Source organism: Cydia fagiglandana, chromosome 17, assembly GCF_963556715.1.
Source record: "Cydia fagiglandana chromosome 17, ilCydFagi1.1, whole genome shotgun sequence".
NCBI classification, from domain to species: Eukaryota; Metazoa; Arthropoda; class Insecta; order Lepidoptera; family Tortricidae; genus Cydia; species Cydia fagiglandana.
Genome location: NC_085948.1, coordinates 17294503 through 17311762, shown reverse-complemented (window position 1 = coordinate 17311762; position 17260 = coordinate 17294503). Strand labels below are relative to the sequence as shown.

The 17260-nt window shown below is 38.1% G+C and overlaps 2 protein-coding genes across 2 annotated transcripts; both read left to right on the top strand.

Moving 5' to 3' along the window:
* Positions 1-1735: 1735 nt before the first annotated feature.
* On the top strand, positions 1736-8139 carry LOC134672626 (uncharacterized). Its single transcript, XM_063530577.1, has 3 exons — positions 1736-1874; positions 5141-5322; positions 7559-8139. Exons 2-3 carry the CDS (start codon positions 5141-5143, stop codon positions 8103-8105), a joined length of 729 nt encoding a protein of 242 aa, XP_063386647.1. The 5' UTR covers positions 1736-1874; the 3' UTR covers positions 8106-8139.
* A 6317-nt stretch (positions 8140-14456) lies between these two features.
* On the top strand, positions 14457-16254 carry LOC134672840 (uncharacterized). The gene is made up of 3 exons (XM_063530794.1): positions 14457-14471; positions 15245-15420; positions 15825-16254. Exons 1-3 carry the CDS (start codon positions 14457-14459, stop codon positions 16252-16254), a joined length of 621 nt encoding a protein of 206 aa, XP_063386864.1.
* Positions 16255-17260: the final 1006 nt, after the last annotated feature.

Here is a 17260-nt window from a genome sequence, read left to right as displayed (position 1 = left end):
GCAAATGGAAAAAATTAATCTTATCTTATTACAGTCAAAATTTAAAATGTCTTATTTCAAGGGCTTGTTTTACTTACTTAAGACACGAAATAAAATAATGACAAACAAGTAAGGTCAATCATCAAATTTGGAGATCCCCGGGGAAAGTGTTTTTATCGATTAATGAATGTCTTTAGTTTCGTATCATGTGTGTCGTGATCGTAAAATCAGGCAGATCTTACGATCTGTGTAATGTTTCGACAATAGTCATAATTAAACCAATAGATAGGTAGGATAGGTTCATTCGGTTGCTTCAGATGTCCGAAAGGCAAACTGTTCAAAAAACGACGTCGACTCACGAACGATTTAGTCTCGAACGTCACAATGATTTTGACGATTCACGATATGTCAAGGAATTTCATGATCTGCCTGATTTTACGAAATGCCACCGACATTTATAAAGCAATTATGCAGCTTACCATAGTTACCATCAATAATCAATATTAATGCCTATGAACGTTAGGTTAAGGTTACCAGATGACAGGAATTTTCCTGACATGTCAGGAATTTTGGCCTTTTGTCAGGAATGGGGACGGAACACGAAAATGTCAGGATTTTTTTTGAATCGGTAGACTTTTTATTAAAGTACCTTTATATTTAGTGAAATTAATACAAATTAATAAAAACTTACATTAATACAACGCGGCTCGGCTCAATCGGGTGGCCATTAATGTAGTGTGGTGGGCAAAAATATGAATGTCAGGAAAAATATTCGGAAATCAGGAATTTTGGCAGGAAATTCTAAATTTGTATCTGGTAACCCTACGTTAGGTAGGTAGGTACCTATAATCTTCTAAAAAAGGAAGGATATGTATCTACACTATATACCTACCTAAAACACAGCTTTGTCCTAACCTAATCTGACGCATCATGTTTTGATGTCGTCATGTTTTCATTAACGTCATCGGGTCAAAAACCACTTGTTAAAATTAAACGCTCCATTTTCCGGCTATTGCCACATTCGTAAAATGAAATACCTAAGCCACTTAAAGACGAGTATTTATAGGTAAACATGTATTTTGCAAGGATTTCCCTCGCAGATATTCCTTTAAATAAATACTTGAAAATACTAAAGTGATGATATCAAAACAATGCAATGCAGTCATTCTATAGCTATAATGCAGTACAGTGCGATATAAAATAGTAGAAAATAAATGAGTGCGCTATTTTCTTCGTCACATTTTTGACGTAAAATGCTTAAACATGGCAACGATTTTCTATGGAAATTGTTTAGTTCCATTTTATTTAAATTCTTCTCTTTCATTTCGCACTGTAACTTGGCACCTACTTTACCGTAATCCGGACATACAAAAGCATTTTTGCCCAAGCGGAAATGTGACCTTCGCTTCGCTCGGTCAATAAAGTTAAGCAAGTTCAAATTTATAAACCAGTCGTATAAAAACACTACATTTTGACAATCCTTTCTTTGAGTAAAAAAACGACGGATTAAAAAAAACAAAGAACCTAACAACCAGATTTTACAACGATTTTTTTTCTGTGCACACTAAGCCCAAGGCCCAGAATCCATATATCGCGAATTCAAACTAGGTCACTTATCTGATTAGGAAGTCAAACACAGAAACGCTGTTAATTGTTGTGATTCGTTTCATATCTTTACAACACCAAGTATTTATGTTTGTCAGATAACGATCAAAAGATACGCTTCTATATAAATTGGCGGGAAATCGCATCAGTCATCACTTTCATTTCTGAACGCTTCTTCCGATTTTGAACGGTGCCGTGAAAAAGCCGTTTGGCTCTATTGCCTAATTAACTTTTTAAATTGTTTTTTTGGTGCATCTTCTGGGTGTTTAAACACTGCAAGATAAAATAAGGTGGGTAAATGTATTTATTTAAGTTACTTGTTATTTTTAAAGAATAATAAATAAATACGAAATATGCATATTATGTATTAAACATAAGGTTATTTATACCTTGCATTGTTATTTCTGAGTTGAATAAATAAACAAAAAAAGGCTTGCCGTTTACAGTTGCCTCCAGAAACTCGCGAACTAAATTGACATAAGTTTGACAAATAAAATGATACCAGGAATAGCAAAGAAAAAATAGTCAGGGGTATATGTCGATAAAATGATATCGATAAGTAAGATGCACTTACTACCCATGTGATGATTAATTATAAAGGGGTCACAAACGATGTCGACTTGTATGAATGTGACGAGAAAAGTGGTTGATTCGATTGTAAGATTGTGACGTTACCAATCAAATCAGGAGGTGCGGATGTGAAACTGACAAATTTCAATGTTAAGACGAAACAGGAGCTGATTTTAGGTAAATATACACATCTCGCTAACGGAAGCGGCTCCTATAACTAGTGCGATAAGGACAAGGCGAAAAATCCTGCTTAAAAATCTCTAAAATCGAGGTTTTGTACTCGACTGTTTCCTCCTCCAAAACTTAACCAATCGTAACCAAATTTGTAAATCTAAATGATTATGAAATTATCTGTGCCGGACCGTTTTGCATTTTTCGCTAATTATATCCGTTTTGAATACTACGTCTCTCATTGCGGCATAGTCAAAGAGTCCATTTTTGAAAGGCTCTAGCGCCTTAAAAAACAAAAATATCAAAAAAAAATCAAAACGGTCCGACAAATCATTGGTCTAGCATCAAAACCCACGGAGGAAACAGTCGAGTACGTTTGTATGGAGATATGGCCACTCCTGTTGGCTCTTAATATGCAGGTTTGGGTGCAAGTTGTTTATATCAAGAGCTCGCGGTTGTCGCCATAAATCTAAAATTGGTGAATTAATTTTATACAATGTGACCGGTAGATGAGATTGATCGATAATTAAAGTTAGACCAAGAAAAGTCTGCAGCGATTTTGATAGCCCACGCAGTGCAACTGTCATTTAATACGTCATCATTTCATAGAATTTTAATAGAAGTTTAAAATAATACTTACACTGCGTGGGCTATTAAAATCGCTGCAGACTTTTTTGGTCTAACTGTATTTAAATTCTGAACTAATCTTATTTTCCCTTCTGGGTCGGCCTTATTTGTATTTTGAGCCAAAGTCACTTTTTCTATGTTATCACCTACAACTTGTTACTCTAGCTGTAAGTTTTCCTAACAAATAAAATAAAATAAATATAATAAAATATTTATTTAGTTACCTACAATATGTTTATCCAATATTCCTATATTTATTACTATAAAATTGCACAATTTTCGAAATAGGTACCAAGTAACATTTGTAAAATAATTTAAATTATTTAAAGATACATTTTAACTGACCGCGCAACAGTAGCGCCGCTAGCGGTGAATTCTCGCGATATTCTCTAATTCAAACTTTTTTGAAAATATCGATACGAACAGCACTGGCCAAACTGTGGTATCATTTGTGCACATTGACCTGTCAATTTAGTTCGCGAGTTTCTGGAGGCAACCTTAGTCAAACTTCATTCGTTCAACTCAAATCCTGCTATTCGATGATTTAACTAAAACAGAACTTATTATCCTCAAATTATTCTACTTTGACTTTGATACACAAATTTACGCAAACTATTGTTAAAAATTATCATTCCACAATCCACGACTCCTTCTCTTTCCGAACAGACTATCAACAATGTGCAGAGTAAAAAAACATTGTCATACTTAGGTATTGTTTTAAGCCAACCTAGGTTGTTTTACTGAGCAAAGTTTAGCTAACGCAATGGATATATACATACCCTAATTCTTTGTCGAACGAGCGAGCGAAGCGAAGCGAAGTTCTTACATTCGACTTGGATCACGCGGCTGGCTAGCGGCACGTCCCGGCATTTAGATGTTTTGAGATTTAGGCATTTTGTTGTTTGTTGTGTTTGTCAGAAGATAGTTTGATACTCAAGAACTAAAGTAAATTTGTTCTAATTTAAATGAAATTGGGTAAACGTGTAGTCGAGGGCATTATATTTTAGTCATTAAATTATGAGCAGGCTCGTTCAAGGGATTATTGAGGTAGAAGAGCTTAGAAGGCCAAAAAGCTGTTTGTGAGAGGTGCATAAAACATGGTCGAATTTAGTATCAAATGTAATGTAATGTCAAATACGCTCTATAATAATTTTGGGTTAACTACGAGTTCTCAGTTCGGGGCGAACTACTAGTAATAAAGTATTTTTTATAGGGATGTACCGACTAGTCGCCGACTAGTCGGGAAAGCCGACTATCCGGCCACATTTGTAGTCGGCGATTAGTCGGCGACTAGTCGGCAAAAATGGCCGATTAGTCGGCACTTTATTAGTGAAAAAATTCCATATGTTTTATGTTTATTTTACTAAAATACCTATTCGGGATGCATACGAAAACTTTTGTTCATATAAATAATTGACCGTTTGATCGTTATCGTATGTTGGTGGGCTAGTGTTTTCCTCTACAGGTCGATCTCAACTGATTCTCGTGTAATTTCATGTGCAAGTTCGACAGTTAATTATTTTTATTGTTATTCAGTTTTTTTTTATGGTAGAGCCATGAGGAACTATTAATGTTATTGCAAAATTTATAGACTAACCCCCTTATTCGTAAACGTTTATTAAAGTTGAGAAGCCGATAATAATCGTTTGTCCCTTTCCGACGTATTGGTATGATGGAAAGGGACAAACGATTATCATCGGCTTCTCAACTTTAGTAGACGTTTATGAATAACTAAGGGGGTTAGACAGGGCTCGTGAGGGCTAGACGTTGCTCGTAAAGACGCTGACCACAGGGGATAGGTTCTTAACTGGTGACTTCATACGGGAAATAGAGCCTTGGAAATACCTCCTACAAGCTATACTGACGGTCTGCTCAGGATCGTAAAATAAAATAACTAAAGACAGAAATTGAACGAGGATTCTTGTTGTAGGTCTTTGAACCTGTAGAGAACACCTTTTAGCCAAGCTAATATGATGAATAGCGCAACAAAAGGAGCAAAACTATTGTTTTTCACCTGAACTTATACGAAACTAATCATCTGGCCGACTAGCCGACTAGTCGGCCGACTAATCGGCCATTCGAGCGCCGATTATTCGGCTAGTCGGCTAGTCGGCCAAATCAATAGTCGGTACATCACTAATTTTTTATCAATGTGGACGATGTTATGCATATAGTATTCATTTAACAGATGATCAGCTACTACATCCTCCTGCTCGCTTCTGCATCCCTCGTGCTGGGTCACGGGAGAGTGACGCAGCCTCCTTCGAGAGCGTCAGCCTGGCGACTAGGGTTCCCAACGCCGGCCAACTATGACGATGATGGCTTGAACTGTGGCGGCTTTTCGACGCAGTGGTCGAGTAATGGCGGCAAGTAAGTACCAAAGTACTATAGGCCAATGTTTTACTGTAGAAAAAGAAAAAAAAGTTCTTTATTTAAAGTCAAAACTTCTCTTTTGCTGTTAGTTCCCGTAACAGAGTGGAGCATCAGACGCTTCGCTTTAATGCCTGGGCTGTTCGTTTTTTTTAACCGACTTCCATTTCATAGAAGGAGGAGGTTCTGTATTCGGTTGTGGCTATTTTTTTTTTTTTTTCTATGTACGTTCACCGATTACTCCGACATCCGTAGTCCGATTTGAGTAATTCTTTTTTTGTTTGAAAGGAGCTACCTCCGAGTTGGTCCCATTTTAATTTGGTTCTGTTCTGATGATGGGATCCATGAGGAATTGAGGGAACTCCTCAATTTTTAAAGGCACATGCATGGTGATTTGGGTGTTTTCTTAAGCAACTCGAGCATTTTCTCCCGAAAACCACCACTTTGATGAAGTAGACCTGATGATGATGATTGTTTTGATGATAATGATGATGATTTATTAAATGTAGTATGTTCAGCGATTACTCCGGCACCTGTGATCCGATTTGAGTAATTCTTTTTTTGTTTGGAAGGTGTTGCCTCCAAGGTGTTTCAGTATTATTTTTGGTTCTGGTCTGATGATGGAATCCATGAGGAATTGAGGGAACTCCTCAGTTTTTAAAGGCACGTGTAAAGTGATTTCGGTGTTTTCTAAAGTAACTCGAGCATTTGCTTCCGAACACCGCCAATTTGATATAGTGCAAGTGTAGCCTTACCACGAGTTTGACATTGACATATTCGCTAAGTTAGCGATGCTAACGTCTTCGTAACTTACTTTTTATGCATCTCGCTCGCACTAATATGCCAGTACGAGCGAGATGCAAAGAAAGTAAGTTACACACACGCTAGCGAATAAATCAATGTCAAACTCTTGGTAAGCTGGTAAGGCTACTGATCGGGGGATAGGGTTAGGAATTAAGGGGCCGGGGTTTAAGGGGTCGGGTAATGGTGGTTGAAGGGGTGCTGGTTCAGGGCCGAGGGGTACATGGATCAGGGGTTGATACGCTATGAGGTTGAGTGATCGGGGGGAGGTTGAGGGATTGGGTCAGTGGCGGGGCGGAGGATGGATTTAGTGTAGTGACAGGAATTATAATTTCCCAGACGGACTCGATAAAATTCCAGATTACATATTTATTAGAGTAGATACACGAATTTAGTGTTAATCGTGATGTTGTTTTTCATTCACGCGTCGCGCTATTAACAATGCGTTAAAACTAAAAATGGAAAAATAAAAACTTTTTACAAAAAAAAGAAAACCGACTTCAAAAAGGATGAAATAAAATATTATCCTTTTTAAGTCTATGCGTTACCAACTCATATGTTTGAAGTCGGTGCCAAGCCAAGTAGTAAAGAATACCCGTCAAAAATAATCAGCTTTATGACTATAAATCCCATTAGAACTGTATCATTAGAACTATTATAAATGTGTAAGTAATTCTGTCTACCTCTTTGTCGCCTTTTCATGGCTAAACAACTGAACCGCTTTAGGTGAAATTTGGCAAGAACGTAAATTCCTTGAATTGTTTTATATTTTGAAATGTAGTCCTCTGAATAAGGGACGGGAAATAACTTCAGTCCCAATCCCACGCTTGCGTGCCGACAAACATGGTACGGACTGTGCCAAGAAGGTTTGATCGTGTGTTCTGAGGTGTGTTCTTAGGTACAGTCGACGTCAAAGATATGTATTATACACTTTTGCACCTTACTCCTTTGTAATAAGACGATAAGTGTAAACATATTTTTAACGTCGACTGTACCTACAGAAAGTACGTTCATTGTAAGGCAATCCAACGTACATCCTTATCGAATCGCACCAAAATCATGGTATGCTTCAAAAGTTGGCTTGGCACCGACTTCAAACATATGAGTTGGTAACGCATAGACTTAAAAAGGATAATATTTTATTTCATCCTTTTTGAAGTCGGTTTTCTTTTTTTTGTAAAAAGTTTTTATTAATTGAACAAGTTAGGTATAATAGGTATATCACGAACTAAAAATATGCCTACGAGTTTTACCAAACCAAACGGACTGAATCAACGAGTTAAATTCCCAATATTACCATTTGTTTCCGCTCTAGGATATTAGAATTTATCCCGTTATTTTTAACAACAGCTAAAAATAAAATGAAGGCTTAGGCTTTGCTAGTGACAATTTATAATTTGAGGAAACACATCGTTGACCCTTTATTCTCCCCCAGATGCGGAATCTGCGGCGACTCCTACAGCATCCCACCCCCGCGCCCCCACGAGCTCGGCGGCACCTACGGCCTCGGCGTCATCGTCGCCAAATACCTCCCCGGCGCCACCATCGCCACCACTACCCACCTCACCGCCTCCCACATGGGCTACTGGGAGTTCAAACTCTGCCCTGACCCGACCGACAACTCCCAGGCATGCTTCGACAAGCATCTATTGGTGTCGGAAGACGGAGAATCTCAATATACTCCAAACCGGGGCAGTGGAATCTACGAAGTCAACTACAAACTGCCATCTGGTTTAATCTGCGATCATTGTGTGTTACAATGGAGATATGTAGCTGGAAATAACTGGGGTATCTGCAGTAATGGGACGGCAGGCTTAGGCTGCGGGAATCAGGAGGAGTTCCGTGCATGCTCCGACATTGCTATTGGTGTGTCGAAGACACTAAGCAACGAAAACATACCTTCACCGCTGCTCTATTATTTGCAGCACGGATTCTATGATTTAGATCAAGGTAAGGAAGTAGAGAATGATTTGGAAGAGTAATTTTGAGTGGTTTTGATACAGCTTTAATAATCGAATTGACTTATCAACTAGTATTTTAAGTTTTTGCCTCATTTTGGCGCCATATGTCATTATCATTAAGTAAGGTTAGGTTTAGCTATATAATTTAAAGTATTTTTGGAGGTGAATGAATGTATGCTTCTGAAACCAAAGTGGTTAGTATAAGTTATTTATTGTTTTATAATAAAACATGATAAAACATAATTTCTTGTTTTAATAATACGTCTTGAGACGTAGATATCCCATTTCTTCTTGCTCGAAATCATGCATCATACTTACCTGTATTAATTCTTATGAGATTATATGAATTCAATAAAGTTTTTTGACACGCTGAACTTCAAACTCAGGTAAATAATAATAAATCCCTATCTAAATATTTCCAATTTTCCACCCACACCACATACCTACATAATAGATCATATCCACATATCTGTCAAGAGCAAAAGTGTTACCTAATTTACAATAGTAAGTAATCAATGTTCAGGGGCTCATTTTACGAACGGGATTAGTCTAATATTGCTAGTGCGTATGGGTTACCATGACAACACACTAATAATATTAGACTAACATCGTTCGAGAAATGGGACCCTGAACTGTCCTACTTATTCGTTACGAATATGTGAGTAGGTATACTCTTATTTATATGATTAGGTACTTAGTGAGCAAAATTACCCCTACAACACGACGTTAATCATGTTACTGGGAAATTGTGTTAGGTAGGTACCTAAAAAAACATTTTTGTATTCTGTTGATAGCATACTATTATGCTTTTTCCTGGTAAGAGTCATAAAAGCTATATCTACTCAGAGTAGTTAAGAGAGTAGTCTGCTCGCTAATCGCCCACACTGCTAACTGTACATCGGTGGACCTTATGCCCTTTGTAATAATAAGTCTACTGATGTACATACAGTTAGGAGTGTCGCTGTTTAGAAGTACGGCACGACCATACATTGAGACCAATTCTGTTTTCAGAATTTGATAAGGTTTTAATCTTTTTCTGATATGTCGTTGATCATAATAATATCATCATCAGACAGACGCCTCCTGATTGCATTTAAAACACGACGGAATAAAAGCCGAAATCTATTTTTATTTGAGAATATTGAAATAATCACGGTGTATAGGTAACATATGCATATGCAGAGGGAAAGCAAAAATTATAGGTAGTAAGTACTATTTACAAACAAATACTAAGCAGTTTCCAGCTCAAAAGAAAAAGTAAAACTAATTGACCCCGGCTTGCCTAAGGTCTTTGATGCAACCATTGGTTTTCGAGCATGAACAAATGGAGATTCTTTTATTTTTGCAATAATAAAACTCAATTACAATCCGTTTGCTAGGTCTGTACTCTAACTGCTATTCGGTGCAGACTAATTTTAGACGGACTGCACATATCTATTTTATTTTTAAATATTTTAAATTTAAATGCGCTGCAGTAGGTATTTGGCGATATTCAGAAAAAATGCTAAGTTCCTGCAGCAGTAATTGACGTAATAATTTAATTGGATATCTTTACACAGGTTACCTGACACGCAATGACCCGAAGCGTCCGTCGCCACCTCAGCGTCCCACCAACACGAAACCCTCGCATCGACAACCAAAACCATCGAAAGAAGCGTCTCAGAGGCCACAAGCCAATAAGCAGTCGCAAAACTCAATCGAGCAACCTCAACACTTAAACAGACAGCCCTCAAATCAACCTCAATACACAAACCGTCAACCACATCCCTCCAATCAGCAACCTCAACAATCAAACCGTCAACCACATCCCTCTAATCAACAACCTCAACAGTCAAACCGTCAAACACATCCCTCCAATCAGCAACCTCAACAATCAAACCGTCAACCACATCCCTCCAATCAGCAACCTCAACAATCAAACCGACCCCAACAACCCTCAAATCAGCAACGTCAACACTCAAACCGTCAACCACAACCCTCCAATCAACAACCTCAACAGTCCAACCGTCAACAACAACCCTCAAATGCACAACAGTATCCTCCAAATCATCCCTCATATCATTATCCTTCGCAACAATACCCACAAACTGGGAATAGACATCAACAATCAAATATACAGCCATATCCATCGAAAGATCTCCAATATTCACAAAAACATAGCAATACCCATTCCCAACATCCAAATCGCCAATCTGTTCCACAGTCAAACTCACAAAGCCCGACCCAATCACATCAACCACAATCCTCAAATCGGCATCCCGGAAATCAACAGATTTCCTCACAAAAACTAACTCAAACGCAGCAATCTCAATCACATCGATATCCCTCCAATGGACAACCTCAACCCTCAAATCGACACCCTCAACCCGAAAATCAACACTCACAAAGACTAACTCAAACATCCTCAAACCATTTATCTCGACCTCAAAAATCAAAACCTTCAAAACAGTCTCGGCCAAGACAAAAGAGCCGTCAGCCCAAATCGAAACTCTTGCGATACGAGTATAAGACAAATGACAAGCGGAAAACGAAGAAAAATGGTCGCAAGAAGAAGAAAAAGGTTTGTTGAACTTTAATTATGAGATCAAAGACTGATGGTTAACAATTACCTACTTATCAAGTTATCACTGCATTAAAGATTTTTAGTTTAGATTTTTGTACTTCCCGACTATTTGTCTTACGAGGTACTTAGATGTAGCGCAGATTATGCTCAACCATTTTATTACAAGCTTTTATTTACTTTCACCTGACCGTTGTCTGTCTGTCTGTCTGTCTGTTTGTCGGTCTGTAATGAAATCTTGCAAGTTAAATTTGATCCACTTCCCGGTTTCCGATTGAGCTGAAATTTTGCAGGCATGTATAAATCGGATGACAATGCAATATTATGGTACCATCGAGCTGATGGAGACAGGAGGTGGCCATAGGAACTCTGTGATGAAACAACGCAACCTAATTGTGTTAGGGGTTTTTAGAATTGTCTCGATGAGTATTAGTTGTCTGTCGTAAGAAAAGTACCTACAGTCAGCGATAAAAGCTTGTACCAAAAATGAAATTATTAGCGTCGAAGTTCGATAACTTAATTGGCAAAAAAAGTGAGAGATGCACTTTAACTAAACTTTTTCAACCCAACCAAGTGATAATAAACCAAAAAAAAACCATAAGATTTCATTGTTTTTACATAACGACCATGGGCTTTTTTAATTGGTAGCCATAATGGAAATGCCACCCGTCACTGCCTCCAGTCAAATAAGAGTCTAATAATGATAGATTTAGACCAAGATAAGTCTGCAACGATTTTGATAACACACGCAGTGCAAGTGTTATTTTAAACGTCAAACCTCTATGAAATTATGACGTATTAGATAACACTTGCACTGTGTGTGCTGTCAAAATCGTTGCAAACTTATCTTGGTAAATTATATCGCGTGCTTATTTTTTTACAGACGCAGCCGGGTCTTCATCAGAAGCCAAAAAAACCAAAGAGACCTGTAAAAGTATTCGAGCAACATACTTACGAGTACTTTTAAATAAATATAAGTAACATTTTTAAAGTTTACCCTCGAGTTTCTTTTCTCTTCGTAAATTCAGCACACGTCATCATCCCAGTAGACTTAGCACAAGAGCACCACGACAAAAAATCGCGCGCGAGATAGACTACCCGTCTTTTTCTGTTAGAAAGGGCCGGGTAGCCCATGTCGCGCGCGAGATAACATAGCGGCGATCTCGTGCTAAAGCTACTGACTTTATATATCTGGCCCCGTAGACAACATGCCAAATCGGTAACGCTCCGTAGCGATCAAAACGCAACTGTTACTGAGTTTATACTGACACACTAATATGGAAGAGTGATAGAGAGACACAAAGCGATTGTCGCCTTCACAATTCAAATGTAGTAAATAAATAAAAAATACCTGTCGGTAAAATAAGTAGCAAATGAAAAGACAACTTGAATGAAACTGACTGCTCGACTGGAAGACTGTCTCGTAACGTAATGTTTGCAGTAGGTAAAGTCGGACCAAAAAAAGTCTGCAGCGGATTTGATAGCCCTCGCAGTACAAGTGTCATTTATACGTCATAATTTCATAGAAGTTTGACGTTTAAAGTAACACTTCCACTGCGTGGGCTATCAAATCCGCTACAGACTATTCTTGGTCTAACTCTAAGTACATTACGGCTCCAAAATTTTCAAAAATTCAATAGGTACGGGGTCATAAGTGTAACTAAAGAACTTCTTAATTAATGATTACATGGATAAATTCTATATCTGGTTTAATTTATTGTCCGTATCGAATTTACACACTGTATTAACTCAGGAACAATTTTTAATTCACCATGTAGACCTACACTAAAATAAACAACAGATAGGAAAATTCGCAAATTTTCCTGTAGGAACTCGGAACTCGGAACAGTTTGACAAATACTACAATTATTCTATCCTTGTCCTACACCAGAATATTAACCGGAAGAAAGGGATGAAATTATATTATCTGCTCCCTTTGTTCCTAATATGTTAGTCAGACTTCAGATATAAAAGTGCGGGAGTCATTGCACTCATAACATATCAAGGCTGAAATTCCATATAGCCTGAGCAAATTAGAAAAATCTGCGGAAATAATTCGTGTAGTTTTGAAAATTGGTACAGGTATACCTTGTGGTGTCCAGATAAACATACTAAAAGTCCTCGAGGGTAGGGGGTGTGCTGGGGGTGTAGAGGGGGGTTGAAGGTAATTTTTTTCATATTTTTGCTCATATCTCGAATATCTGTACGAATAGCATTATAATTACTTAAGACAAAAGTTTTAACATAAAATTTACTACAAATTTGGTTATGTTTATTTTTACTCTGCGATCAATACTTTAGGGGCTACAGGCTGTTAAAGTTAAATAAGTAATAAAAAATAGACGGTTTAAGAAAACGTCGTTTTTTTGGAATTGTTCATCACAAATAAAAAAATTAGCTTAGAGTAAGCAAGCTAAGCAACCTGCTGATAAAATATAAAAAAATAGGCCATATGCATGTCGGGCCATGCTCAGTGTAGGGTTCCGTAGTTACCCGTCTGTCAAAATAGACTATTTGCCATATCGCAAAAACAGCTGTACCGATTAGGTTCGCTATATTTTTCCTTGAAAGTATTTACTAAGTTATGTTTTCACGATTTTTTTCATATTTTTTGGACCCATGGTTCAAAAGTTAGGGGAACTAAGGGGTAAATCACAACTTTTTTTCTTTCAGATCGATTATTTCCGAAACTATTAAGTTGATCAAAAATGGTTCTTGCAGTCCCTTATTCGTTTTAAATGACCTATCCAACGACACCCCACACTATAGAGTGGAAGCGAAAAAAAAATTCATCCCCACTTTAATGTAGGGCAACCACCATGAAAAAATTTTTTTCTAGTTTTCATGTTTAAGTTTGACACGAATATATAAATCAGTTACGCTGACAAAGTTGTAAAATATAAATTAGAAAAAATATTTTTTTAGGGTGGCTGCCGTACATTAAAAAGGGGATGAAATTTTTTTTCGCTTCCACCCTATAGTGTGGGGTGTCGTTGGATAGGTCTTTTAAAAATAATACGGGTCTTTCAGAACCATTTTTTGATCTGCTTAATATTTTCGGAAATAATCGATCTGAAAGAAAAAAAGTTGTGTTTTCCACTTTAGTTCCCCTAACATTTGAACCATGGGTCCAAAAAATATGAAAAAAATCGTGAAAGTAAAACTTAGTAAAGACTTTCAGAGAAAAATATAGCGAACCTAATCGGTACAGCTGTTTTTGCGTTATGGCAAATAGTCTATTTTGGCGGACGGGTAACTACGGAACCCTACACTGAGCATGACCCGACATGCTCTTGGCCGGCTTTTTTATATTTTATCAGCAGGTCATTTAGCTTGCTTATTCTCAATTAAAATTTTTATTTATGATGAACAATTATGAAAATACGACGTTTTTTTAAACCGTCTATTTTTTATCTCTTATTTAACTTTAACAGCCTGTAGCTCCTAAAGTATTGATCGCAGAGTAAAAATAAACATAACCAAATTTGTAGTAAATTTTATGTTAAAACTTTTGTTCGAAGTAATTATAATGCAATTCGTACACATTTTCGAGATATGAGCAAAAATATGAAAAAAGGTACCTTCAACCCCCCTCTACACCCCCAGCACACCCCCTACCCTCGAGGACTTTTAGTATGTTTATCTAGACACCACAAGGTATGCCTGTACCAATTTTCAAAACTACACGAATTATTTCCGCAGCTTGCCCAAATTCGGCTTAATTTGACGTGGCTAATACATCAAGTACAAACTCTAAAGTGCTTTTAACAAGATAATTTGTATTTTATTTTAAATTGTGAATTGAAGTCACTATGATGATTAATTATGTAAGTATCCTTTAATTTTTATTACGTAGGTATGTACTTACAGGGACCCATTCCTCGGACGATATTATAGTTCGTATTTTTTAGCATTAGAAAGAACTCCGCAGAAGCTAGCGTGCAGTTTTTATCAGGCTCGTTAATTGTTAATAATTATTGAATTATCTAATGTAGCATGGTCAATACATATAATTTACTTCAAATTGTTACCGCTAAAAGTGCCAGATTTAGAACCACAAGCGAACTTCTGCGAAGTTCTTTCTAATGCTAAAAAAAACGGACTATAGACTAATATTATTAGTCCACGAACTCTCAAATCGTATGGGTTGCCATGACAACACACGAATAATATTAGACTATATACCGTTCGAGAAATAGGCCCCAGGTACATTTAACGTAATCGGATATAAGATTTTTTTGGCATTTTAAGCTATTCTACTGACTCACGAGCAAACATACGAAACTACACAAAATACAACAAACTTTTAAAAGTTAGACCAACAAAAGTCTACAACAATTTTGTTAGCACACGCAGGGCAAGTGTTATTTTAAACGTCAAACTTCTATGACGTATAAACACATAAATAACACTAGCACAATCTATCACTAGCTATCACAATCGCTGCAGCCTTTTCTTGATCTAACTCTACCTACTTATTTTTAAGCTATCGTACGTTTGTCATTCTTCATACTGACGAGTGACGAGCCATTTTGACAAACTGATAGTCCGATCCCCTGTTCAACTCGCGCCATCTATATTTAAACACCGGTACTTACAGATTAGCTTGGCCATCCTGCTATATTCCGCGTCCTTGGTGCTCGGTCACGGCATGGTGTTGAACCCGCCAGGCCGCGCAACCGCTTGGCGATATGGCTTCAAAACTCCAACCAACTATGATGACAACGGCCTGAATTGTGGAGGGTTAGGGACGCAGTGGAATCGCAATGGGGGCAAGTGAGTACCTTTTTTGACGGTGTGGGAATTATTTATTTAGAAATTTTAATCAGACAACAAGGCCCATATTACAAATACCTTATAGACTAACGTACATATGTATTTTATAAACTTAAAACTAAACACTATTTAGGCGACAAAGACAAAACGCCTAACGCGCACATTATCCCCTCTGAATCTCACCTTCCGGCACCTTCAACTGCGAAAGATGGGAGGAGCCTACCCACTATCTTCAGACTGGCTTTGTGCTGTTTAGAGAGGCTTCAGGCATCCTGGGAACACCAACATTCTGTAACGACCCCCCCCCCCCCTCTCCCACTCCTCGCCTCTGTCTCGACAAGCAAATATGTAACTTTAATTTCAGTAGTGATTTTAGACCAAATAAAAAATCCAACTTATTTCAGATGCGGACTCTGCGGCGACCCATACAAGCCAATCCCTCGGCGTTACGAGTACAACGGCAGAGACTACCGCGGCGTCATCGTCGCCAAATACCTCCCTGGCTCCACCATACAAACCACAACTAAACTAACCGCTTACCACAAAGGCTTTTGGGAGTTCAGACTGTGTACTGACCACACGAACAACACCCAAGAATGCTTTGACAGGCTTCTAGAGCTAGAGAGCGGTGGAACTAAATATTACCCTATGAAAGGTAGCACTACTTACACTGTGGACTATAAGCTGCCTGCTCTGACGTGTGAGCATTGCGTGTTGCAATGGAGATATGTGGCGGGGAATAGTTGGGGGTGGTGCACCGATGGAACTGGGAAACTGGGGTGTGGCCCGCAAGAAGAGTTTAGGGGATGCTCTGATATAGCTATCTTGCCTTAACCGTTTCGGTGCGGATTTCACCGATTGCTTAACCGATTCAATGTTTTTAACGTGTGGCGTATGACAGGCCTGTCGTGATATGAAATAATTGTTCGCCGCCACAGTCAAGTTTTCGGAAATGAAATACGCAACGAACCGGTTAAGAGACAAGGCTGTGTATCCCCTAAAGTCGGCGAAGGGCCTGTAATGATTATATTTATTTCAAATTTATCTATTCAACTTAAATTTTTAATTTTGTACATCTGCGCTCTAAGACTCGAATAATGGACGTAGGTAGCTAGGAAAGCGGCTAAGTTAAAATGGGACTGGGCTGGTCATGTCTGCCGAATGGCGGACGACTTGTGAGCCAAGTTAACCCACAATGTGAGCCCCACGAGTCCAACCGGGGAGCCGGCAGGCCTCGTCGGCGATGGCGGGATAACTTGGACTACTTCTTGAGTGGCTGGCCAGATATTGCACTAAATAGAGACGAGTGGAGGAAGAGGGGGGAGGCCTTTGTCCAACAGTGGGACACAGTGGGCTCGGAATAATATACCTAATAATAATACATTAAACTTATTATTTGTAAGAATAAGTTTCATTAAAAACTTTCTGATCCTGACGACGACAAAGACAAAAACGGACGTGAAATTCAGCCATATTAATATTAAAACAGGTCACTCACGTCAAGTTTATGAAATCGAATGTTCCTTGAATTGTTTCGTTTCATAAAGCCACTCGCGTTGGGTCTCCGACGCAGATCTTATTCAGTCTAAGCATAGAGAAATATAGTAAGAATAGAGTGCTCACTCCATACATTAGTTTTGGTACCAAAACGACTATTATTTTCACAGTCCCCATTTAGCATCGAGTAGCGGAATTATCAGTTCCGCTACTCGATACTAGATGTCTCTTGTGTGGCGACTCACGAAAATTATATTGAACAACAATTTACAACTAATAATAGAAGCAGGAGTTGAAAATACAGTTACGGTTAAGTAATCCGTTTATAATATTAGCTGAAAAT